Source organism: Syngnathoides biaculeatus, chromosome 22 (genome assembly GCF_019802595.1).
Source record: "Syngnathoides biaculeatus isolate LvHL_M chromosome 22, ASM1980259v1, whole genome shotgun sequence".
NCBI lineage: Eukaryota > Metazoa > Chordata > Actinopteri > Syngnathiformes > Syngnathidae > Syngnathoides > Syngnathoides biaculeatus.
This window is the reverse complement of record NC_084661.1, coordinates 16927564-16950252: the sequence shown is the minus strand read 5'-3', so window position 1 is coordinate 16950252 and position 22689 is coordinate 16927564. Positions and strand designations below refer to the sequence as shown.

At 43.8% G+C, this 22689-nt stretch overlaps 1 protein-coding gene across 1 annotated transcript in view; it reads left to right on the top strand.

Moving 5' to 3' along the window:
* dock1 (dedicator of cytokinesis 1) overlaps positions 1-22689 on the top strand; it is a 90646-nt gene that overhangs the window by 10394 nt on the left and 57563 nt on the right. The window contains exons 6-26 of the mRNA XM_061809944.1: positions 65-213; positions 361-496; positions 668-907; positions 1352-1487; positions 1748-1820; positions 3235-3314; positions 4140-4265; positions 4937-5061; positions 8226-8324; positions 8418-8490; positions 9924-10027; positions 10387-10570; positions 11575-11672; positions 12755-12844; positions 13425-13525; positions 13605-13733; positions 14409-14517; positions 16556-16626; positions 17617-17723; positions 18423-18550; positions 18919-19014. Coding sequence (XP_061665928.1) covers positions 65-213; positions 361-496; positions 668-907; positions 1352-1487; positions 1748-1820; positions 3235-3314; positions 4140-4265; positions 4937-5061; positions 8226-8324; positions 8418-8490; positions 9924-10027; positions 10387-10570; positions 11575-11672; positions 12755-12844; positions 13425-13525; positions 13605-13733; positions 14409-14517; positions 16556-16626; positions 17617-17723; positions 18423-18550; positions 18919-19014 — 2454 coding nt within the window. The remainder of the gene's footprint in view (positions 1-64; positions 214-360; positions 497-667; positions 908-1351; positions 1488-1747; positions 1821-3234; positions 3315-4139; positions 4266-4936; positions 5062-8225; positions 8325-8417; positions 8491-9923; positions 10028-10386; positions 10571-11574; positions 11673-12754; positions 12845-13424; positions 13526-13604; positions 13734-14408; positions 14518-16555; positions 16627-17616; positions 17724-18422; positions 18551-18918; positions 19015-22689) is intronic.

The window sequence follows — 22689 nt, the reverse complement described above, 5'->3', positions numbered from 1 at the left end:
GGGAAGCTTCTGCATAAGTCTGTGAATGTCATCAGCGCGTTGACAGAAGTTTTCTGCGATTCAGGGGGACAAGCGCGAGATGTTCAACTCGGTCCGTGACATGATCTACGACCTGATCGAGTGGCGCTCCCAAATCCTCTCGGGCACGCTGCCGCAGGACGAACTCTCTGAGCTCAAACAGAAAGTCACATCCAAGATTGACTACGGCAATAAGTGAGGATTTGCTGGTGATCGTCTTTGACAAATCTTCACAGTTTTAGAAAATAGTCATCTGTTGTCCTTGATAAATTTAGACAAGAAAGTGCTTTGACCTAAAACTGGAAAAAGGACAGGAACGGTTGGGTGAATTTCTTCTTCCAGGTACTTGGATCTGGACCTGGTGGTTCGGGATAAAGACGGAAACATTTTGGATCCGGAGCTCACGAGCACCATCAACCTGTTCAGAGCGCACGAGACGGCTGCCAAGCAAATCGAGGACCGCATCCAAGAGGAGAAGGTGAAACCCTCGCACCAAAACCAAACCAAAGATAGACTGGAAAACATTGCTTGAAAGGGCTAAAGACTCACCCTTAAAGTCTTAAGTTTGAAACTGCAACCTTTGTCTTGAAACATAACCCGCGCCGTCTAATTTCTCCTTTGTCCTGTTCCACGCAAAATGTTCCTCCAGTCGCAGAAGCAGAACATCGACCTGAGCCGGCAGGCCAAGTTCGCCTCCACGCCGGCCTTCGCCCTCTTCGTCACGCTCAAGAACGTGGTGTGCAAGATCGGAGAGGACGCCGAGGTGCTCATGTCGCTCTACGACCCGCTGGAGTCAAAGTTCATCAGTGAAAACTACCTGGTGAAGTGGTCCAGCTCGGGTCTAGTGAAAGACATCGACCAGCTTCACAACCTGCGTGCCGTCTTCACCGTGAGTTGCTTTTCAACACTCAAGAGTGCTGCTCGGTGGAGATTTATCGCGGTCGACTATGGCAGTATTTCACAAACTTTTATCGTGCCAAAATGCACATTTTACATTGGAAAAACCCTGGGCACAGTTCCCCAAAAAAAGTTACGTAGGTACTGTATCTATCAATAAATCTTTATTTGTATTAATCCAATCATATTATTCAAACCTAACATACAGTATATAGATTCAAATGAGCTAAAGAGCTTTTTGATTTGTATTCATGAAAAAGGTGGGTCTTGAGCTTGTTCTTAAAAAATGTATGCTGTACTGTAACAGGTATATATATAATATTCAAGACTAATCATTTTCGTGCCAATTGTGTTTCCCGCGGCGCACCTCGACGCTCTCTCACGGTTAGAGAGCTCTGTTTCCGTTTCATGCGTTTTCACCCCGCTTTCCTTTTAGGATCTGGGCAGCGAAGACCTGAAGCGTGAGAAGATCAGCTTCGTGTGCCAGATCGTGCGGGTGGGCCGCATGGAGCTCCGCGACAACAACACCAAGAAGCTGACGTCGGGCCTGAGGAGACCCTTCGGCGTGGCAGGTGGGTCTCGGAGATGGAAGAGGAGGGCTTGAGTCTTTTATTATGCAGGGAGCTCTCTTTCTGCTGTCTATCTTTCTATCCCTTGCGGTGCCTTCCTCACTGCAGTCGGCGTGCTGAACCTCCTCGAGTTCATTTCGACATGCGACATGAACGTAATTAGCGAGTTTCACTCACTCTGCGTCTGTCATTTTTGGTTTCCGCGCACGGCGCTGGGCCTTCGCAATCTTCCGATAATGCTTTCCTTGTCCTCCTCTGCGCAGTCATGGACGTCACTGACATCATCACGGGCAAAATGGACGACGAGGACAAGCAGCACTTTATCCCGTTCCAGCCGTAAGTGCACAACACAATCGTTCTTCGGCCGGCTGGAGCGCCTCCTTCGTCCCCCCACCCCACCCCACCCCACCCCACTCCTGGTCCTTGACACCTGATTAGTGCAGGCCTTAAGATGCGTGCGCTCCTCCGTTCCCCCGCTGACTCAATTAAGGCAATCTCATTAACAGGCTGCCACTCTGGCAGGCAGGCGGAGTAACCTTTTGCTTAACGCCATTTTCCGCATAATTGCAAACGCTTCAGTGGGCCCAACAGGTGACCCAGAATTTCATCTGTCCGCATAAATTGTGGTCATTACTGACAATTTACAAGCAAGTGCCTTATGTGTTTAACAGACAATGCATCAGCAAAATTATTACTCACTATAATAATAGCTACTTATTTTAATTAGTTCCGCGGCCAAGCTCGTAATTTCAATTTACTTGTGTATCAAATCAGTTTTCCGCTATTGAAATGAATTGAAATGCTCTTCATTTGTTCCACGTCCCCTGAAAAGTGCTCCAATATTTTTCATTTTAAAACAACAATGACATTGAGTAAAATACAATTTAATTTTGGGAAATTAAATACATTTGGTACGATGTGGTACATGTGGAACATGTCGTGGCCAAACCTAGAAAACAGCATTTCTTCTGTATGCTGCGATAAGGTTGATGACATGATGGTTTGAAGCCAAACTTGTTAAAATTGAGTTCTCTTAATCACTGCTGTCTTTGGACAAAGGTGAAATGCATGCAAGTTATTTATTCATACAACTATTCAATGATCTACGTATTAAGAAAGGCAGTCGAAACATAGAATGTTGTCGTCTTTCGTGGCTCTGTGGTGACGCCTGGTATTGAACAAAAGACACTGTCGATGTTTAAAGTTCTGATGTGTCCTTTGTCCCAGTTGCGTGTGAAGGGGTTCTCCCATTTACACTCTCCAGAAGGAAGTGCTTTGGCCTGTTTTACTGAATGCACCTTTGTCCACAATCATTTTATCTAGTTTGATATTATTTGCACTTCACAGTGTCCGACGAGGGGGGCGAAAAAAAAAAATTCTTTATTGCCAATTATCCACCGCCAGACTTTTGGCCTCACGAGTTGAAGTAGCACATTCTGTTTGTCTGACTACTTTCTTCATTTTCTCATCACATTACACATGTTTCTCTCAGCATCACCATCATCACATCTGCTGCTGCTAAAAAAAAAAAAAAAAAATCCCCGCAAATGGCAAGCACATAATGAACATGTTACTTTTTTTGATAACTCAGTAAGTTTCCCTTTGTCCAGATGTCCAGACACACTGACACCAACCGGACGCCATTTTTGCCTCACTGTGCTAACTGCTAACAAGCGACGTTGAGCATGTCATTCATCGCCCATCTCCCATTTTTTTTTTTTTTTTTTTAATTACTCATTTTCTCACCCAGGGTGGCGGGCGAAAATGACTTCCTGCAGTCAGTTATCAACAAAGTCATCATGGCCAAAGAGGTCAACCACAAGGGCCAAGGTGAGCACACTTGAACGCACCGGAAACGACACGTCATGCGTGTATGATTGGGACATAAACATGGAGGCACACAACGTTAGCCCCTTTTCCAACTGCAGGAACATTTTCAGGAAAAAAAAAAAAAATCTGGGCTCGGAGTTTGAGTTTCTAGTGCAAGAAACCTCCAGGGAACAGAAGGTTCCCCAAGGATGATTACTTCCCTCCATTTAAAAAGTGACATCCAAGCACCACGTTGGTCAAATTGTACCTGTTCATCAAGTCGGAGATTCTCGAGCTGCAGGCAGCTGCCTCCTCATTTTAGATGCAGGAAAAACCTTGATCTTGCTCAAACGCGACATCATTCTTTGTCAAGCGTCGACACGATCCCTGTACCTAAAATATCTTCCCACACGTCTCCATTGCATCAGAATTCCTTCACTAATAAAGACACGCGCCGCTCTTCTGCGAAAATATTATCGCATGTTTGACGTGTTGACGCAGGACAGAAGAACATGTTAGCTGTCTGCCGGTTCTGTCAGCTGCTATAAAATCCCTCCCCGGATAAATGGAGCACTGCGCTCAGCTAGCGTTTCAAAAGGCTTCCAGCTAGTCTTGCAACGGCATGAGGCCTCTCCAAAGTGGATCAAAAGAAAAGGTTCAGGCAGTTTTAGATGGAACAAAACAAGACCCCCAAAAAAATTCAGACAAAAATCAAAACATCCTCATTGAGTTGATCCTTGGATGCTTGTCAAATTGAAATATCACCCCCAAAAAATGCTAAAAAGCCAACAAGAAAGAGGGGGGAAAAAAACCAAGACAAACTATTTTTTTTTTTTGAATCTCTAGGCCTCTGGGTCACGCTCAAGCTGCTTCCCGGCGACATCCACCAGATCCGCAAGGACTTCCCTCACTTGGTGGACCGCTCCACAGCCGTGGCTCGCAAAATGGGCTTCCCAGAAATCATCATGCCAGGTTTGGAGCACGTTCTGTTCCGGAATGTCACAATGTTCTTGCTGTCCTCTTTCCGGTTCATTAAATATCACGTTTTTATATTTCTGTTCACCAAAATAGCCTGTCAATAGTATCTCCCAAGCTAGCGGACTTTTAGTTTGATCAAAATCACTTATGGTTCGATAGAATTTTGAAGTACCTTTTCTTTTATACAGTACGTCAGTTTTGCAGTCAACTTCAACGGGGAGACAAACAGCTTTAGTCTCTTATTTGGAGATGTGTATGAACAACATTATGTATTTATGATGAGAGTGAAAACAGGCAAAAAAAAAAAATCTTAGGAAAAGCAACCAGAACGCTTAAACTTTATTTGGGGTTAATCAGAAGCTAAGTAAATAACTGCAGAGTTTTTTTCATTTGAGTCTTACAAATGCAAGTTGTAAGTCACAGTGCTGGAAACGGTTTGAAATGATTAAGCATGTTTGTTTTTTTTTTTAAATTATTATTACAAAAACGTGGGATTTTTATCAGGCATATTTACTGTCCGTTCACTGTGTTGCCCCGGCGCTGCGTCGCTTGCTGTTTTCCCGCTTCATGAATGTCACATTGTTGTTTTGTTCCCTCCTCGATGCCGCCACGTTATTGCTCGGCCGCTTCCTGTGCCGCTCATTTGCGGTGCCGCTTTCTTAAAGGTGACGTGAGGAATGACATCTACCTGACGCTGGTCCAGGGAGACTTTGACAAAGGGAGCAAGACCACCCCCAAAAACGTGGAGGTCACCATGTCCGTGTACGACGAGGACGGCAAAAAACTGGAGGTACGGCGCCGACGCCGCCTTGCGATGTTAGCAGTTGTTCGGCCAATATTTTCCTTTAAATTTTGAGCGAAAATTGGAGACGTAAGCTCTGTATGATTGCAGCGCAGGCTAGCATCGTAGCAGTTCCCACACCCAAAAGGATTTCAGCTCCTTTTGGACTCGTCCCACATCCCAAATTTGCATACGTGCAGAGGATATTTTTAATCATCTGCCAAGCCGTCAATAGCTTGTGTCCTAATTAAGCTTTAGCGCCCCCTAGAGACCCCAGCCAGTGGCTGGCCTTTTTTTGTTTGGGGTGCCGGATGTTTAATTATTGCCGACCGTTGCTGGGACGGCACCTCTTGTACTGCAGAAGCTGTCGGCTAATAGGGAGCATGGGAGCTGTGCAGCACATTGTGGGAGGAAGATTGCCCGTGCAACATCATTGACTTTATTTTGGAGTTATCTCAAATAATGGTGGAGGCTCTAAAGCCAACACGCTACTACTCATTAAATTAAACCCAGCGCCAGTTTTATCCATCAACATGAAGGTAAAAGGGAATGTTGTCACCCGCAACCAAGTCACTGTTACTCATGTACTGTAGGCCTACAGTATATACAGTATAGTCTTTGAATAAATAGATAACATACAGTATTTTGTGTATTTAAAAAAAATACCGAGCTGGAAAGTTCGTATTGATTTGAGACTTAGGTTTCTACGTTGTAATTTATTAACGCAAACAGGCTTAATAATCGCTCGCAATTCAGAGGAAACCATTTAATTCAATTAATCTGATTTGAAATCGTGATTTAAAAATAAATGGGTGCTGGCCCGCCGTGCACAGACGTCACCACGTTACTTTCCTGAAGACCAAAAAAAAAAAAATCAATAAGAAAGTATTTTGAATTAAATTTAGATGTAAATTGTAGTTTATTTTTGCATTAGCAGGATCATTTGTATCCAGTTAAGGATAATTGAAGTTGCCAATTATCTCTGCTGCGCGGTTTTGTGATGCATTTCCGGTGTGGGGCGCGTAAATATCGTGAACGCAGCACATCCACGTTGCGTGTTTGCGCGTCAACTTTTAGTCGAGTCAAGCGTTTCAAAGTTAACTCCCCGTCAAGTTTTACATCTGAACTTACCGCTGCAATTTTACGGTACGTTTGCTAATTTTGGTTGCCCGCTTTCTATTGTGCGGACTTGGTGGTCGTCCTAAAACTGTTTTTATTTCTCTTTTGCGATGTTTGTAGTGTTATATCTCATTTAAAACATGCAACAACAACAAATGGTGACAGATTTGAATGAATTAGTGGCATTGTGGTTGTCTGCCGTACAATATTTCCCCTTTTCTGCCTCCATTCTTCTTCATTTGCCTCACCGCCCTCAGGATTTTTCTTTTTGGTCATTGTCTTTTTTTTTCCCGCCGGAAGGATTTCTGACGCCGGTGAGCGACCTTTCATCATCCTGACGTATTTATCGCGCCCGCACTTTCCTTTTCTCTCTCACCTGTGGCTACAGTCCTTTTTCCTTTTTAACCGTCATGAATCCTGGCGACTTATAAAGCGACTCGTGTGCCCCCCCAGTCGCGTTCCACTCGGTCCGGGGGCAAACGGGGGCCCCCGTTATTTCTGATAATTGCCGCTTGTCAGAAGCCATTAGCGTCGGCGAGTCAGCTGGCATCGCGCGGAAAATATTGGCAGGAAACAAAGGCGTCCGCAGCCGGGCCCTCGCCACGGCGGTACGGGGGCTACTTTCCATATGCACGCTGACCGCCTTAAATAATTAATTTCTCATTTATCTGGCAAATCCGCAAGGCTTTCGGGAGATTTGCAGGCAGGTGCTCAAGCAAGGGGACTTTAAAAGCCCTGCACTCCGCCGGGGGTGGGGAGTTCATTTTATTAAATAAGTGCAAATGAAACTGAGTGATAATAGCGGAGCCATTTTGATCATGTGTATTTGTGGCCAGGGGGCTGTTTGTTTACTCCACTGCGCCGGGATCGGCGTCAAATGAACCCGCTTCAATTCACCGGCAGCAAATTATACATTCCTCTTAACTACACTCCTGTTCTCGGCTACTGCATCTGTGGCCCGTACTTCCCAACCAGTCTCCGCATTCGTTTGCGCCTCCGAATCGGAATCATCTTTATTCTCAGAGTATGTCGGAAACATACAAGGAATTTGGCTCGGGTAGTTGGAGGCGCTCCAGTGCGACGTACATGATGACAACAGATGTTGACATGAAGACGTTGCCGTAACGGAGCAAAAAGGGCTGCTAGTAAATCTGGCAATGATGGACTTTATTAAATGTTATTTTGGGTAATTCTGCATAGGATGCAGGATCCTCCAACGTTTAATGTGGTTAGAGTGCCTAATAAAACAATAGTCCGGTGCTACGAGCGTTGTGCAAAGGGCGCCAGGACTTGAAGGAGTGTAGGCAGCTTCAAGCGACCAGTCATTCGATAATCTGGGGCAACGTCCGTTGTGCAAGTCTCGCGGATATTCCTCAGTCGATTGTGCAAGTGGGCCAGAATGGAAATTTCAATATAAAGTGAAAATAATTCAAATTGGACACACCATAGAGAAATTTTATGAACAACCTTGACAAATTTGAATGATGGGGGGGGAAAAAAATTGGTTGTTATTAGCAATGAGGATTCAAAATGGTGCAAAATGATGTGCGCGCACTCACGGGAAAACGAGGCACTCGAAAGCGGGCGCACCCGCCCGAGGAACCGGTCCACATGCTGGCTGTCAAGATGGCGTGTTTATTAAAATTTTCCGCCATCCTCACATTTGCTCATTCGCTCAGCATGACGTGCGTGCGTTCACTGGCGACAACGAGGCGCTCTAAAGGACCCAGGCCAGTGGACTAATGACTAATAGGATTTGGAGATGTGCGCATTGCATCACTTTGGGTTGGAGATCGGTGCAGTTTTGGAGAAGATAAAGATTAGACGAGGGATCTCTGCTTGTCACATGGATTATTATAAAGGAGAAAAATGCCAATGTTAGAAAAGGGACAGGTTGAAACACCTGACGCTGGAACGAAGTACAGTATATACGTTGTATGCGTGCTATAAAGCGAGCGCTGCGCGTTGCGGTGGCGAGCAGAAAGTGCGAGAAAGGATCGCGTCAATGATGAAGGATGAATGAATTAATAATAGGCTCTCCGTTTGTGTTCCAGAATGTCATTTTTCCCGGTGCTGGAGACGAAGGAATCAGTGAATACAAGTCAGTCATATACTACCAAGTCAAGCAGTCACGCTGGTTTGAAACTATTAAGGTATTTCCTTAATATGAAGTGTTTGGTGAATGTCTTCCTACTGGGTTGTTATGCATGCATGCATGCATGAATGAATGGTTCCACTCGTTCCAGGTCGCAATTCCCATCGAAGACGTGAACCGGAGCCACTTGCGCTTCACCTTTCGCCACCGCTCGTCGCAGGACTGTAAGTACTGCTAGTAGTGTGTGTTTTTTTTTTTTTCTTTTTTTTTTTTTTTAAATCCACTTCCCTCCAAACTGGACTCCCCCCCCCCCCCGTCAAGTAGTCGGAGAACTAATGTGTTCTCTTCACTCATGACAAAGATAAAAATCATTTCTAAAAAATGACTCTTGTAAGCTTGCTGCATTTTCCTCTTCTTTAAAATATGCGGGACGGCACAGTAAACATAAATCTGAGGCGACATCCCAAGTTAAAGTCAAGTGGCAGCACCGCTTTAGCACAAATGTAAAGAAATGCAACCTGAAATGAGCTCCTTTCCGCCGTACTTTCCTCAGCCGCGTGCGACGCATTTTGCCTTTTTCTCGCCACTGGCATGCAGCCCAACAATTATTCACTGCGAGTGGCAAACCGATACAGCGGGAATTTATGCAGATAGAATGTGCACCGAAGCGGTGATGAATGCCGCCTGCCCCTCGCGTAAATCTGCGATTGTTGATCGGCGGGGTATGACGGATGTGGCCGCGACCCGAACTGTATGCTTCCGGGACGGCCCGAAGTCGTCTGCTCGTTTGTGCCGTGTCAAGCGTTCAAAGCGTCATCGCGTGAGATGGCAGCAAAGCTGTGGGAACTCAACTCTGGCAGCAGCTGAAGGATTTTTCAAAATTGTTTCGGGAAACAATATGACATTTGGGAAAAAAAAAAAGTGACTTTATTCTTGGAAATTTAGGAATATTTCTTTTTGCTGTAAAACATGACTTTGTTCAGAAGAAACAAAGTCATAAATATATTTTAAAAGGAATTTAACAAAACCAAAATAAAGCTTTTTTATACAAGTAAATTAAAAAAAAAATTCCTAGGGGGTAAAAAAAAAAAAAATCCAACTGTGATTTTTCTTTTCTTGAAAAACAATCCTGAAACAATGACAACATATACAATGACAACAAGTATTTTTTGAGGAAAACAGAAATACTGAAATTTATAAAGTTTTGAAAATTTTACCAAACCAAAAACTAGATTTTTTTTTGTATCTTTGAAATTCTAGGTCTTTTTTTAAATAATAAAAAGTGGCTTCTTTATATAAGCTTAGGACATTTTTTCTTCCTCAAAGTCTTTATCTATTTAAAAATAGGAGTGTTAAAAATGTATTTCCTTTAAAAAAAAACAACATAGTAAGATTGTGCTTCCTTTTGAACAAAAACCCAGACTTTAATAGATTTGGCTTTTTCCCCCTGAAAGTAATTTTTTTTTCCCCCTTCAAACAAGTTGAACTTTTATTTAACTGGTAAACGGCAGACTTTCACATCAGATTAGGCTGTAAAATAAACTATTGAACTCCTCCACAAAAGCCATTTTGTCCGTACTTTATTCCAAATAAAAATAATTGTCCCATCTTGGCATCTGTCTCGATGGCTTTTGTCTGCTTTTGCTTGTCCCCGCAGCAAAAGACAAATCGGAAAAGATCTTCGCCTTGTCGTTCGTGAAGCTGATGAGGTACGACGGGACCACCTTGAGGGACGGTGAGCACGATCTCACCGTGTACAAGGTAAGAGAGAACGTCCCCCACCCCCTGTGCCCAGAAATATCCATGGGGGAGTTTTTTTTTGTTTTTTTTTTTTTTTTTGTTGCTGGCTGCTATAAATAATCCCTTTTGAATGATATTGTTCAGCAGTCAAATTAAATGAAGATCTCCCTTTTCTTGACTGCGGCCGCTAGTGTCATTTCAAATGCCTTTTCTTTTGTTCTGATGGGAACGGGTGGGCTCGAGGGGGCTGCGTGAGATTGGAAATGTAATGGTGCACCCCCTGACCCGCATTTTGCCTTTGGGAACGAGTGCCGAAGGACATTCTTATGTCAGGGGTACCCTTAGATGACGACTGAATTGTCATCTTAACCGACTTGCAGGCTGAAGCCAAGCGCCTGGAGGACTCGTCCCTGTACTTGAACCTGCCCGCCACCAAGCTGGAACTGGAGGAGAAGGGCTACTCCAGCACGGGCAAGAGCACCCACAACCTGGGAAACTGCACGGTCAGCAAGGACTCCTTCCAGATCGCCACCTTGGTGTGCTCGACCAAGCTCACGCAGAACGGTCAGCAACGTTGCCAATCCCTGAAGAGTAAAATTTACGTTACGTGTAACGTTCGGACTACTTCCCTTCCAACAGTCGCTACTTCTCACCTACCATCCTAAAGTCCTACTTTCCTACCTACATACGTGTTCAAAAATCATATATCATTATTAAAAATTGCTATGTTCCGAATCCACCTGCGAAAATGACGGATCTCGAGATCATATAATTTTTTTGTTCCCCCCTCCTCCAGGCTTTTAGCACATTTAAATGTATTAAAACCCACTTCCTCTTATGCAAGAGCACTTTTCAAAATGCTCCCTCTATTCCGAGCCTATTATAAACACCAGTCCGTTTTTCAAAATCAAGGTCATCGCCTTTGAGGCTCTTTGTGTGCTGTTTGCTCATTGAAATGGGGGGGGGGGGGGGGGGGGGGGAACTGCAGCGAGGTCACTGGTATGGTTAAGTAAATATTCATATGTTAATGTGGAACATTTTCCATTTCAATTACATTGCGACAATGTCAACTTTTTTTTTTCTTTCTTTTATTGCAGCCCCATTTGACTGTAATGACTGCAAAAAGCCCCAGTGTGCTTCTGCTATTTTTATCGCAAGTTTTTAAAAAATTTGCTAAGTGTCAGCCTTTATGATATAATCATTGAGTATCAGACAACTTAACGTCTGCTTTGCTTTTGTCTACCTTCCTACTTACCTAACCCAACGACGACCTCCCGACTGACCTTCCTGCTTTCTTTCTTTCTTTCTTTCTTTCCTTCCTACCTACTGTACCTACCTAAATATCAATTCTTTGACTTCGTAGCGCCAATTATGAAGCATTAAGGCCGGTGCGTGACTTCAGCAGGGCGGTTCTATTAAGTAAGAGTCATTCAGCGTAAAACGGCGTTTTGCGTTCGCCTCAGTTCACGCGGGCGGGCTCCGTCGGGCCGGCGAGATCTCCCTCCGCTCGGCCTCCGAGCACTCGGGTAAGGTTTTTTTTTTTTTCCCCTCTCTGTCTGTTTTGCCAGTGGACCTACTGGGCTTGCTGAAGTGGCGCTCCAACACCAGCCTCCTGCAGCAGAACCTGCGACAGCTCATGAAGGTGGAAGGCGGCGAGGTGGTCAAGGTCAGGACAAATCGGGCGACACGGCACGGAAGCACATTTGGCGTCCAAACAAATCCTTCGCCGGAAGCCGATCAGTAAAAATAATGGAAAAAAAAAAGAAAGAAGGATAATTAAAAGGTTAATAAATATATTAAGCAAAAGGCATATTAAATTTAAATATCGCAGAGGTCTAATTAGTCTCACCAATCCGTCAGTGCCGTATTAAAGTCATAAAACTGCACATTTTTATTACGAGGTTGACGAGACAGGGTTGCACTTCCAAGTTGAGATTTCAGATCAGAATTTCAGGCCTGCATTATGATTTCTCACAAGAATTTCAAGGGAAGAAATTAAGTTTTCAAGTAAGCATTAGTGTTTCATTCGAGGCTGTCAAGACAGGGTTAGAGTTTAAATGTATGTTTTTTGGATTTAAACGGTTCAAACTGGGATTAGGGTTAAAGTAAGCTTTTCAAGAAGTTGGCTTCCATCAAGATTCACGGGTTCAAAGTGGGGCTTTCGGCCATAGTTTTCAGGTTTCAAAGTCGAGTTTCAAATGAAGGCTGACGTTAGGAATGTGTGTGTGTGCATACGTTTCTGTGATGATTGATACAGATGATTAGCGTCTCGTGTGTGTGTGTGTGTGTGTGTTTGCTGGTGTTACAGCATTCGCAGCGCCTTCGATATTAGTAAACATTCCAGCAAGGCTCGCTGATGCATCTCACTCTGCTCCATACGACAGATAAACGCGCCCGACCTGATGTGATTCATCATGTTTATGTGTCACCAGCTGGATTTGCTTAAAAAAAATGGTAGAGAGTGAAAATTGGTTTCGAAGAACAACAGAAGAAAGCTTGGATTTTTTTTTTTTTTTTTTTTACTTATTGGATGTAAGTCATGGAAGTGTAAAAAAAAAAAAAAAATACATGGTAGCTCCTTGGTTTGGGTTTGAAAAATACATAATGATCTCAAGTCCACGTTATGGTTTCAAAGTAAGGTTTTAAGGTTGGGGTTGTGGTTTCCAATTTTTTTGTATATCAAGCCTGTGTTCAGCTTCCAAGATGCGTTCAAATCGGTTTTTGGTCCTGCTGTCGCTTCCTTTCCAGTTCCTGCAAGACACGCTGGACGCCCTCTTCAACATCATGATGGAGAACTCGGACAGCGACACCTTTGACACGCTGGTCTTTGACGCCTTGGTGAGTGAACAGAGAACGAGCGACGTGATGGCGATGGTTTGAACATGCAAATGATGAATGTTTTATTCATTTTGTTGCTTATGTTGGAGCTAAAGCGATTTAATTCAGGTATAAACGGCCTGCCTAGTCAAAAGAGGTAGTTCCAACAATCCGTAATGTTGGGATCCGGTCGTAATTCGTCGGGTTCTGCCTAAAAGGCACAGTTGGATAAATCCTCGATTTGGACTCTGCAGGGTTGCTTTGTGAATGTGGGGAGAAAAATCAAGCGCCTAGTTGGGAGGCCACCTGCGCTGAGAGAGTGATCACATTTTTAAAGTGTATCTTGTTGCGCGTTTAGAATTTGAGCTCAAATGTCAGCCATTGTTAATCGAAGTATAACATGCAAGTAATTCAGGCCCAACAGTCGTAGTTTACTGCCAAAGCAGGCACGATGGGGAGGAACCAGTATGGATGTAGTAGATTGCTTTGTTGCTTATTTGGAGTTTGGAGCTCAAGTGTCAGCTTTTGCAAATCGTCGTGCAGAGTTCAGGCCCGATGCGTTTGCTCCCGAAATCGGACTTCCTAAACCGCCTTTGCTCAGGTGTTCATCATCGGGCTCATCGCCGACCGCAAGTTCCAGCACTTCAACCCGGTCCTGGAGACGTACATCCGCAAGCATTTCAGCGCCACGCTGGCCTACACGTGAGTCGGACGCCGCAAGCCGTGAGCGTGACGCCGTCGTCCGCGTTGAACTGATGACGCGTCGTGTCTGTTTGGGCAGGAAGTTGACCAAGGTTCTGAAGAACTACGTGGACAATGCCGAGAAGCTGACCGAGCAGCTGCTGAAGGCCATGAAGGCCCTGGAGTACATCTTCAAGTTCATCGTGCGCTCGCGGGTCCTTTTCAACCAGTACGTGATGACCAGTTCAAGGAGGACGGCTCTCCTGACGTTACTATGACAATATTGGATTGGATTGTACACCGTGTTGTATTACATGTACATTACCAAGGTGTTTTTTGCTGTAATGTATTTGTAAAATGGAAAAAAAGATCATTAGGGTTAAAAAAAATACTAATGTATTGGATGAAAAAGTACTATATATATATATCGAAAAATATTAGGGACCTCTTTAAATATTGAAAATGTATAGCAAATCTTAAAGAGACAAGAAAATACAAAAAAAATAAGGACAAAACAATTATCAACAAAAATACTCATACTATACATTGTAAAAATAAATTGGAATTAATTGATGGAAAAAATCACAAATTTACAAAATATAAGCCAAATCAAAAACAAATGCTACTTTTAGTACATAAAATACAAAAAATGCAAACTGTAAAATGCAACCAATATGAAATTAGAATACATTAAAATATAACACAAATACCAAAAAATAAAGATAACACAGTAATCTCCATCTTGGGGGTTACGTTCCAAACCCCCAGCAATAGACGAAACCCGCAAGTTAGTGACCAATTCATTACATACTTATTGAACCCCCTCCCAAAAAAAAAAAATCTATTTTAGAGAATCGTTGGCGTAGTGCCGGCAGCGGACTGACAGCCGTGTTCCCCGTCGCAGGCTTTATGAAAACAAAGGAGAGGCCGACTTCATGGAGTCTCTGAGGCAGCTGTTCACATCCTTCAACGACATGATGAACAGCAACTCGGAGAATACGGGCATGGTGAAGGTAGAGGAAGGCTAGTTGATGCAATGTCTGGATTCCTTCTGCTCGCTCCGCTCTGTTTTTTTTTCCATCCTTTCCCTTTTATGTAATTGAAGAACTGCACATTCGATAAAGCTTTGTGGAGCTGAGTTATTTGATTTTTTTTTATTTTTTTTTTTTTCTGGTTCACGGCGAGTCATCACTTCAGAGTTTTTCCGACCAATACTTAGGGCACGTATTCTGCATTAGAAAAATTTCAAAGCGCACCAGCAAACAAATCATGCCACAACAAGTACAAGCGGTGTCCTTAAATGTAACGTTTTTTATTTTTATTTTTCACTTCAGTGTGAGTTCAGTTGAGTTCACTGACGCCAGACAGCAATTGTAAGTCAAAGCAAAAGAAAACTGGACGAAGGATGCCTCAGATCTCGAGAAATCTTTCACCGTTTTTACAGATGACCAAAATCGCACGAAAAGGGCTGCTTCTGACCAAAATGGCTGACTTTGTGTCTTTTCATGGAGGCTTTTTTTGCGGGTCTTCTTCTCTCGTGAGACATGCCGACCGTATTTCATTTCAAGCCTTCGGTGGCGGAACTTTCCAAATCTTGACAAACGGCCCAGATTTAGAATTTGGCTCCAGTCTCCCGCACAAAAGCAACGATAAGCTTTCCGGTATGTGCAGTTCATACTTTCCAGATGTATCTTTCATCACTGCATAGTTTTTGTTTGTTTCTTCATTCTTGGTGTTATTTCCTCCTCTCAACCTTGACTGTCCTGTGAACTGGTCCTCCTCTTGGCTTTCTGCCCTTTAGCTGCTGCTCAAGGTATTTATCTCACCATCTTTTCTGTGTGTGTGTGTCTTTGCATTTTGTCATCCTTGACACTCGCGCACCAAATCGCATTTGTGCTATGAGATAAAATCTCCAGGTGGAAGGTACCAGAAGCCTCGGTGGGGAGGCAATTACGAGACACCTGCTGCGTAATTGTCTGCGCAATATTTGTCCTTACGTTGGCTTTTTGATTTATTTTATAAATAGAATTGAGAATATTTTCTCACGCAGAATTTGAATTTGGCTGCGCTCGTGTCAGCTGCCTTTCAAATCAAGCTGCTAGAGATCCTTATTTGCCAATAACCAGCGGGTGGGTATAATTCGGACCCAACTACTGTAGTTTGAATTCAAATAAGAATATTTAGCGGTTGCAATAGTAGCCCTTTCTCAAGGTTAAAAACTTATTCTGAGGATCTACCCCAAAAGTGTTCAAAGCACCTACATAGATAAGGTATTATAAAGTGAATTTTTTAACGGGGAAAAAAATTGTCAAGAAAGCTGTTTGAGCACTGTTTGCACATGGAGGGCTAAAAGAGCTGCAAGTCACTAGCTGACGGTGAGAGTCTTTCAGACCAAACTAGTTTGCTAAAAGGTCTGAAAAAGTTTGTGGCTGCCTGATCAGGCTTACGGTCGCTTAATTAAAAAGTGATCATAAAAATCAGAAAAAACCATGAAGGTGCAGAGTCAATCTTCTAAAAAGCAGGGACGTGTACAATAAAGCAAATGATAGATTTTACGCGGAATCTTGGAGCCAGATCCGGCCCGCCACGTAATTTTATGTGGCCCGTGAAGGCAAATCATGCAAATCAACGTCCATGATTTTTGTTCAAATCTGTACCAAAATTTCAAATGATTGATTTCTGATTCCAAAACTAGTCCAGAAATTTCATGTGCGAACATGTTGAGGCGGTTAAAGACTTTTTTTATGGTTTCACAGTCATAACGGCCCTCTGAGGGAAACCGCGACCGCAATGCGGCCCGTGACAAAAATGACACCCTTGCTCTTGTGGAGTTTCATAGAGATTAGTTATTAATCACGTGTAATTTAGTTTGTCGCCCAAACGGGTTGTGGAATCAGACAAGCTTGAATACGGCCAACTTGAATGTATGAATTGGAGGACTGGGACTATTTTCAACCCGGAATATCGCTCGAAATGATCTCCCCACGATGGTAATTTGTTTAAAATGGCGCAAAATCACAAAACGGACATTTTTGGTGGTTTTGTGTCCAGGGTGCCGCATTGAAGTACATTCCCACAATTGTCAATGATGTCAAGGTGGTGTTCGATCCGAAGGAACTCAGGTAAGAAATGTCCTACTCGAACTGAGCGTGTCGGCCTCCCGATTGTATGACGTCATCTTTCGCCGATGCTAAGAACGACACCGACATCGTCCAGTTTGTCAATAAAGTAGCCCATTGATTCAGTCGGCTCTCTGCGCCGTTTGATTTCCGTCCACACCGGTCTGCCAACAGCGCATCTTGAGCCAATAAAGCTTTGTTAAACTCTGCAAATATTTGCTCCGCAGTCACTGGAGTCACAGACCTGGGAAATAAATACTCCAGTCAATCAGCAGCCGGAGCTCTTTGCAAATAAAACTGAGAATTTGGAGTCGGACCATCGGCTCTCCAACTATAAAAAGACAATCGGTCAACTTGCTTTTGCACTCGCGCTCGGACACTCTTGAAATGTTTGACTTTAAAATGCAAAATTCACGCGACTGCTTCCCCAAAACGGTGCAACAATAATAAGCACTGCGAAAAGGTGTCATTTCCCGCAGATATTAAAATTAGATGACAAATATGAAAACATTAGATTAAAAAAATGCCTGGGTAAGAATAGGAAAAAAATCAAAACATGGAAAATGTTGTGATTAAATATATATTTTGGATGGAAAATGTACAAAATGATCAGATGAAAAATGCAAAATTTGTAGAGAAAATGCTGATATATTACACAACAAATATATCTTTTTTGAAATGTATCCATTTAAAGCCGCCTCCGGTGGCTAGAATATATTTCTCTGGATCGTTGCAGGCTTTACCACGCAGCAACAACGAGGCGCTCTAGAGTGGCAATGCCAGCGTGGGGGCTCTTTTCACAGTCAGACCCAAAAAAATATGTAATCAAAAAGGTTCATGATTGTTTAAAAGGGCCCTTGCTGTTAAAATGTTACGAGATTCTCTAAACCGTTGGTAATCTCGATCCAGTATTTTATCTATGGAGGAAAAACCAATTTTGTCGTATTTGGCTCGATTGCTGATGACCTTCCTTTTCGGCTCCATCGTCCACAGCAAGCTTTTCACCGAGTTCATCCTAAAGGTTCCCCCGGGTCGCTTGGTGAAGCAGAAGTTGGACTGTCTGATTGATATCGTCCACAGTGATCTCTTTACCCACCACGGTACGAAACCCGCACATCTCCACTCACTCGGGGTGCGGTAATGGAATGAGTCTGCTGGCGAGGTCGCTGAAAAGGTCACGGGCTAGGTGGCTCTTCCTTATTTAATTGAATTCTTACTACAGCGACGTAGTCAAAAATAGCAAACAGAAGTCCACACTAATTTTTCCATTCAAAAGCATCTTTTTCAATACCTGTAAAATTCTTTTGTCGTCTTCACGGTTCAAACCCAGTCATGGAATGTTCACAGTATCTAAAGCTTCATTTTACATGAGCTGTACAAGACAGCATTTTTTCACTGACGGAATTGGGTGGTTTCCGCCTTTCGAGGTAGTAAACTGTACGAGATGGTGCAGTATTTTTCTGCCTTTTTCCCGTGTTGGTGTTCTATATAAACTGCAGCGAGACGGAATGGGCGAATAATGCCGACCTGGCAATTTTCTACCCCGAGAGGTGGTATCACGAGCCCTTTTCACGCCGACTGTTTCCGCCTATCCCGTGCTGCTGCTCTGTCAAACATCTGCGTGTCGGGGAACTCCGCATTGTGACACATTGTCCACTTTCCAATCTGTCCCATTTGTCTCGCAAACGCATTGTTTACATTTAATCCAAGGGGGAACCCAGCAGAGAGCGGCAACCGTCTGCGTCGGCATATGCCGCGCCGCCATTCGCGACTGGTTTTTTGTGTCCCCCACCCCCCAGATTGCCGCGAGATCCTCCTGCCGCTGATGACTGAGCAGCTGAAGTTCCACCTGGAGAGGCGGGAGGAGCCCAAGGCCTGCTGCCAGCTGCTCAGCGACATCCTGGAGGTGCTCTACAGGAAGGACGTGGTGAGGACGCAGCTCATTTGGGAAAAAAAAAAAGAAAAAAAAAAACCACACCAAGTACCGTATTTTCCGCGCTATAAGGCGGACCTTCAATGAATGGCCCATCCTAAAAAAATGTTCATATATAAGGCGCACCTGATTATAAGGCGCACTGTCAGCTTTTGAGAAAATTAAAGGCTCTTCGACGCACCTTATAGTGCGGAAAATACGGTAAATGTTGCACTAGCCACTGACTGATTTGCTGCCGTTTCAACTTCTAATGTGTCATTATTAGCTTTTATTTCTTTTACTTGTGGTGTGTTATTTATTTCGCTTGAGCATCTTGTGTGTGTGTGATTAGTTTTGCTCTTGTGCTGGTCACCCGTGTGCAGGGTCCCACCCAGTGGCACGTGCAGATCATCATGGAGAAGCTGCTCCGGACCGTCAACAGGACCGTCATCTCCATGGGCCGAGACTCGCCTCACATTGTAAGTCCATAGCAGCACACGTGCACTCTCAGGTCTCCTCTCACACAGTCTAAAACACGCACGCACGCACGCACGCACACACACACACACTCTCACTCAAAAACTCACATGCTGCCTCGCACCCACTCCACTTTCAGAGGACTGCTGAATTCAAATGTCCTTGTTAACAGGAAGGACCGGCAGTGAATGAGTTAAAGGCAGTCTTGCTTATCCGAACGTTTTCACATGAGCTCAGTCTGAGTGGTTTTGATCTAGACAGCAGACAGTTGTTTGAGTGCTTGATCCCCTTGTGTGCGTGTATGTGTGCGTGTGCGTCATACATTTGGCTGATCCATGTTTTCCATTTATTTATTTATTTTTCCCTGCATCTTATCTGCTTGCCTACGTCTGATCCCCGACTCATTAGATGATCGGCGACGCCTGGCCGCGATATGTGCATCATATACCGCGAATACTTTGCTCAATTTGCATGACTTTAATCCGTCTTTTGAGCTGCCTCCCAAATAAGAGTACTTTTTTTTTTTTTCCATTTGTTTCTTCTTTGGATGTTGAGCCTTCTCTGGTGTCCGGTCTTGCTTCATTTGAATTTTTCATGCATCTGTGACACGGGTGGATCGTCAATATTAAATGATAAAATGTATTTTTATGACAGAGGTGTTTTTGAGGACACTTAATGGTAGATTTATGATGTGCTTAAATAAAGCTACACTGGCTTATTTCTGTTTATCTATCTATCTATCTATCTATCTATCTATCTATCTATCTATCTATCTATCTATCTATCTATCTATCTATCTATCTATCTCTATCTATCTATCTATCTATCTATCTATCTATCTATCTATCTATCTATATCTATCTATCTATCTATCTATCTAATCTATCTATCTATCAAATAATTGACGTGAGGTGATTTTTTAGCTGCTGAATGTAAATTGAGGTTAGGTAAAATCAATTCCAAATCTCTTCACCCTTGTCTGCTTTTGTTTTTCTCATCTTTTTAGGATCAGAACCCCCCCCCCTTTTTTTTTTTTTTTTTTTTAGTGCCTATAATTTCCCCGTGTTGTTGTTCTGTATAAACGGCATTGCCACAGAATGGAACGACAACCCAAACTGACATATTTCCTCCTTCCAGAGGTCGTATCATTGGCATTTATATTCTGCTAGCGCCGTGAGACTCGTGTTTTTCAACACATTGCCAATAGCGCCGCGTAAAACGCCGCCCCTCCCCCTCATCTGGAGGCTGCCACGCATTCCCACTTCTGTGCCCTCCACCTGCTTTCCGAGCCAATAGTGGTACCCATCCAAGATTCTCCACGGCGTCATGTGTTGTGCAAATATTAGGCGATAACGCCGTTGTTCGGGAGCCCATTTCATTTCCTCGCTCATTCAGAGCACGGCAAAAGTGGCTGCGTTAATTAGCCAAACTGTCAGCCCGGGTTGAAGATCCACACACTGATCCGGGACACAAAAGCCCGCATTTGTGATATCATCAGTTCGCATGAAGTGCGTCTCATCTCGCGGGCGACCCCACACATACGTACACTTTGCATCCTAATATGGCTGCCGGTAAAGTGGTGACATACCAGATGACGTGTTGTTGTTGTAATCTTTGACCGTCGGGCCCTTTTGATCCTGCATCTCCCGACGTGGAGCTTGCGCATCACTTTGCCAAAAAAAGCAATCAGTTCTCGTACACGCAGGCTGTATTATTACATCCTTCTCTCTCGTGGTGCAACCTCCCTGGTTAATGAAACTTCCCTGCCTGCCCGTCAGTCCCACACCGTCGAGCCGTAGAAGGCGAGATTCTACACTATATGCTTCGAACCTCGGAATATGATTTTATTTTTTGACATGTCATGTTGTCAGTGTCAGCAATGCACGTCAGCGGAGATGCTGTTTGAACTATGGTAGCGGGGAAAAACATTTTTTTTTTTCATATATATATATATTTTTGGACTGGGGAAAAAAGCCAGCTCCAGGTGTGAGAGGGCGCTCTTAGATCCCAGCCGTAACATACTGCCTTTTAAATTTGAGGAGTTCTGCTCATAGAAGCATTTAATCATCAGTCGGGTTGGATTTTTTTGGGGGCTCCGTAACAGGAAGCGTGGCGGTCACCTTCCGCGGCGGCCGGGCCCGCCGACCTTGTCCCGCTGAGTGGCAGCCTCTTCCATTTCGATTTATGCATTAGCGTTCTACTCCGCTTCCCTCCGCTTACTCCTTCGTTTTGCCGGTGTTCGGACGGAATGCAGATGAAGAGTCGTTTGTCGTGCAGATTGCGGTTGTTGGTGTTGTTATTGTGTTGGATATCCAGTGCTGCCTTGAGATACGAGTTTAAACCACACATCTTTCCCCGTTCAAATGAATGGAACTGACGTTAATACATTTCATCCCACGCCACTATGAAAAAACAATAAATTGTCTGTAATTGATCAGAACAGGTTTCCGCCAGACAGCGACGATGTCGTTTATGACGACACTTAGGGATAGTACCAGACTGCAACTGGCTTCCTGTTCCTTTGCGTTACATTTCCACCTGGCATCTTTAAAGGCAGAGTAGTTATACTTTATTTTCATTTGACTAAACGGTGGTTATGGTAACTGACAAGTTGTTGTGTTATTTTAGTCCGTCTTCCTCCCGGATTGACGTGCTGTTTGTTGTCTTGCCGCCTGATCGCAGGCACTGCTGCATTTTCAGACCCCCTCCCCTCAACCACACCCCCCCTACCCCAAAAGTAAAAAAAAAAGAAAAACTGCTGTTTTTAGAGGTGTGCTTCACTGCCTTTTTGTCTTTGCCGCTGAACTCCGACTGCTGCAGAGCCAGGCAGCATAGCGAGAAATGGCACCGCATCGTAATCAGTTGCTCTCGCGTTCAATCTCTGAGTGTCCTCTTTATTTTATTTTTTTTAAAGGCCCTGCGACAATTTATCACAAGCCAAAAAAATAATGCTAATTTGTGTTTATCATGTGTGTTGTGTGAGCGATTCTGAAACAGATTGCTTATGAAAAAAATGCCACAATTTTGCATGAGCGATGACTAAATTTCCTCGAAGGTAAATTGTCTTATACTTGCACATTACTGTCCACTGCATTAAAAAAAATAATTTACTGCCACCAACGTAAATACTCGTCTACAGTTTTTTAATGGCTAGGCACGGAAGAGGGTCTCGCTCAGCTTGTCTGTGAAATTCGGGTTTGTAAAATACCGTAATGGCAAACAGATGCCTCTAGAGGGCCGTGTTGCATCACTTGGGATTTGAGACTTTCTTGCAGTAGTTTCGAGGCTAATATTGTCACAGAACGCAATATTTTGTGGGTTTGGAAAAATCAGGCATATCTTCCATTGATGTGAACGTGAGGGTGAATAATTGTTTGTCTGTCTGTGGCCTTTAATTGGCCGGCGAGCGTATCGGCTGGTTTTCGCCCGAAGTCATCTGGGATCGGCTCCAGCTCCCCGCTACGCTGAACAGGATAAGCTCTATAGAAAATGGACGGGCAGATGCATTGGTCAATATTGGAGGAACAGTTTGGGCAGCAGATGGCCAAAAATGCTAAATTATGTTGCACGGAGAGAGTGCAAAATCATTTAAAGTGTGAGTTAACTGTTGAGAAAGAAAAAAAGTACGAGCTTTCAAGGTCACTGCTTTTATTCTTCATTGTTTGCATATGAATTTT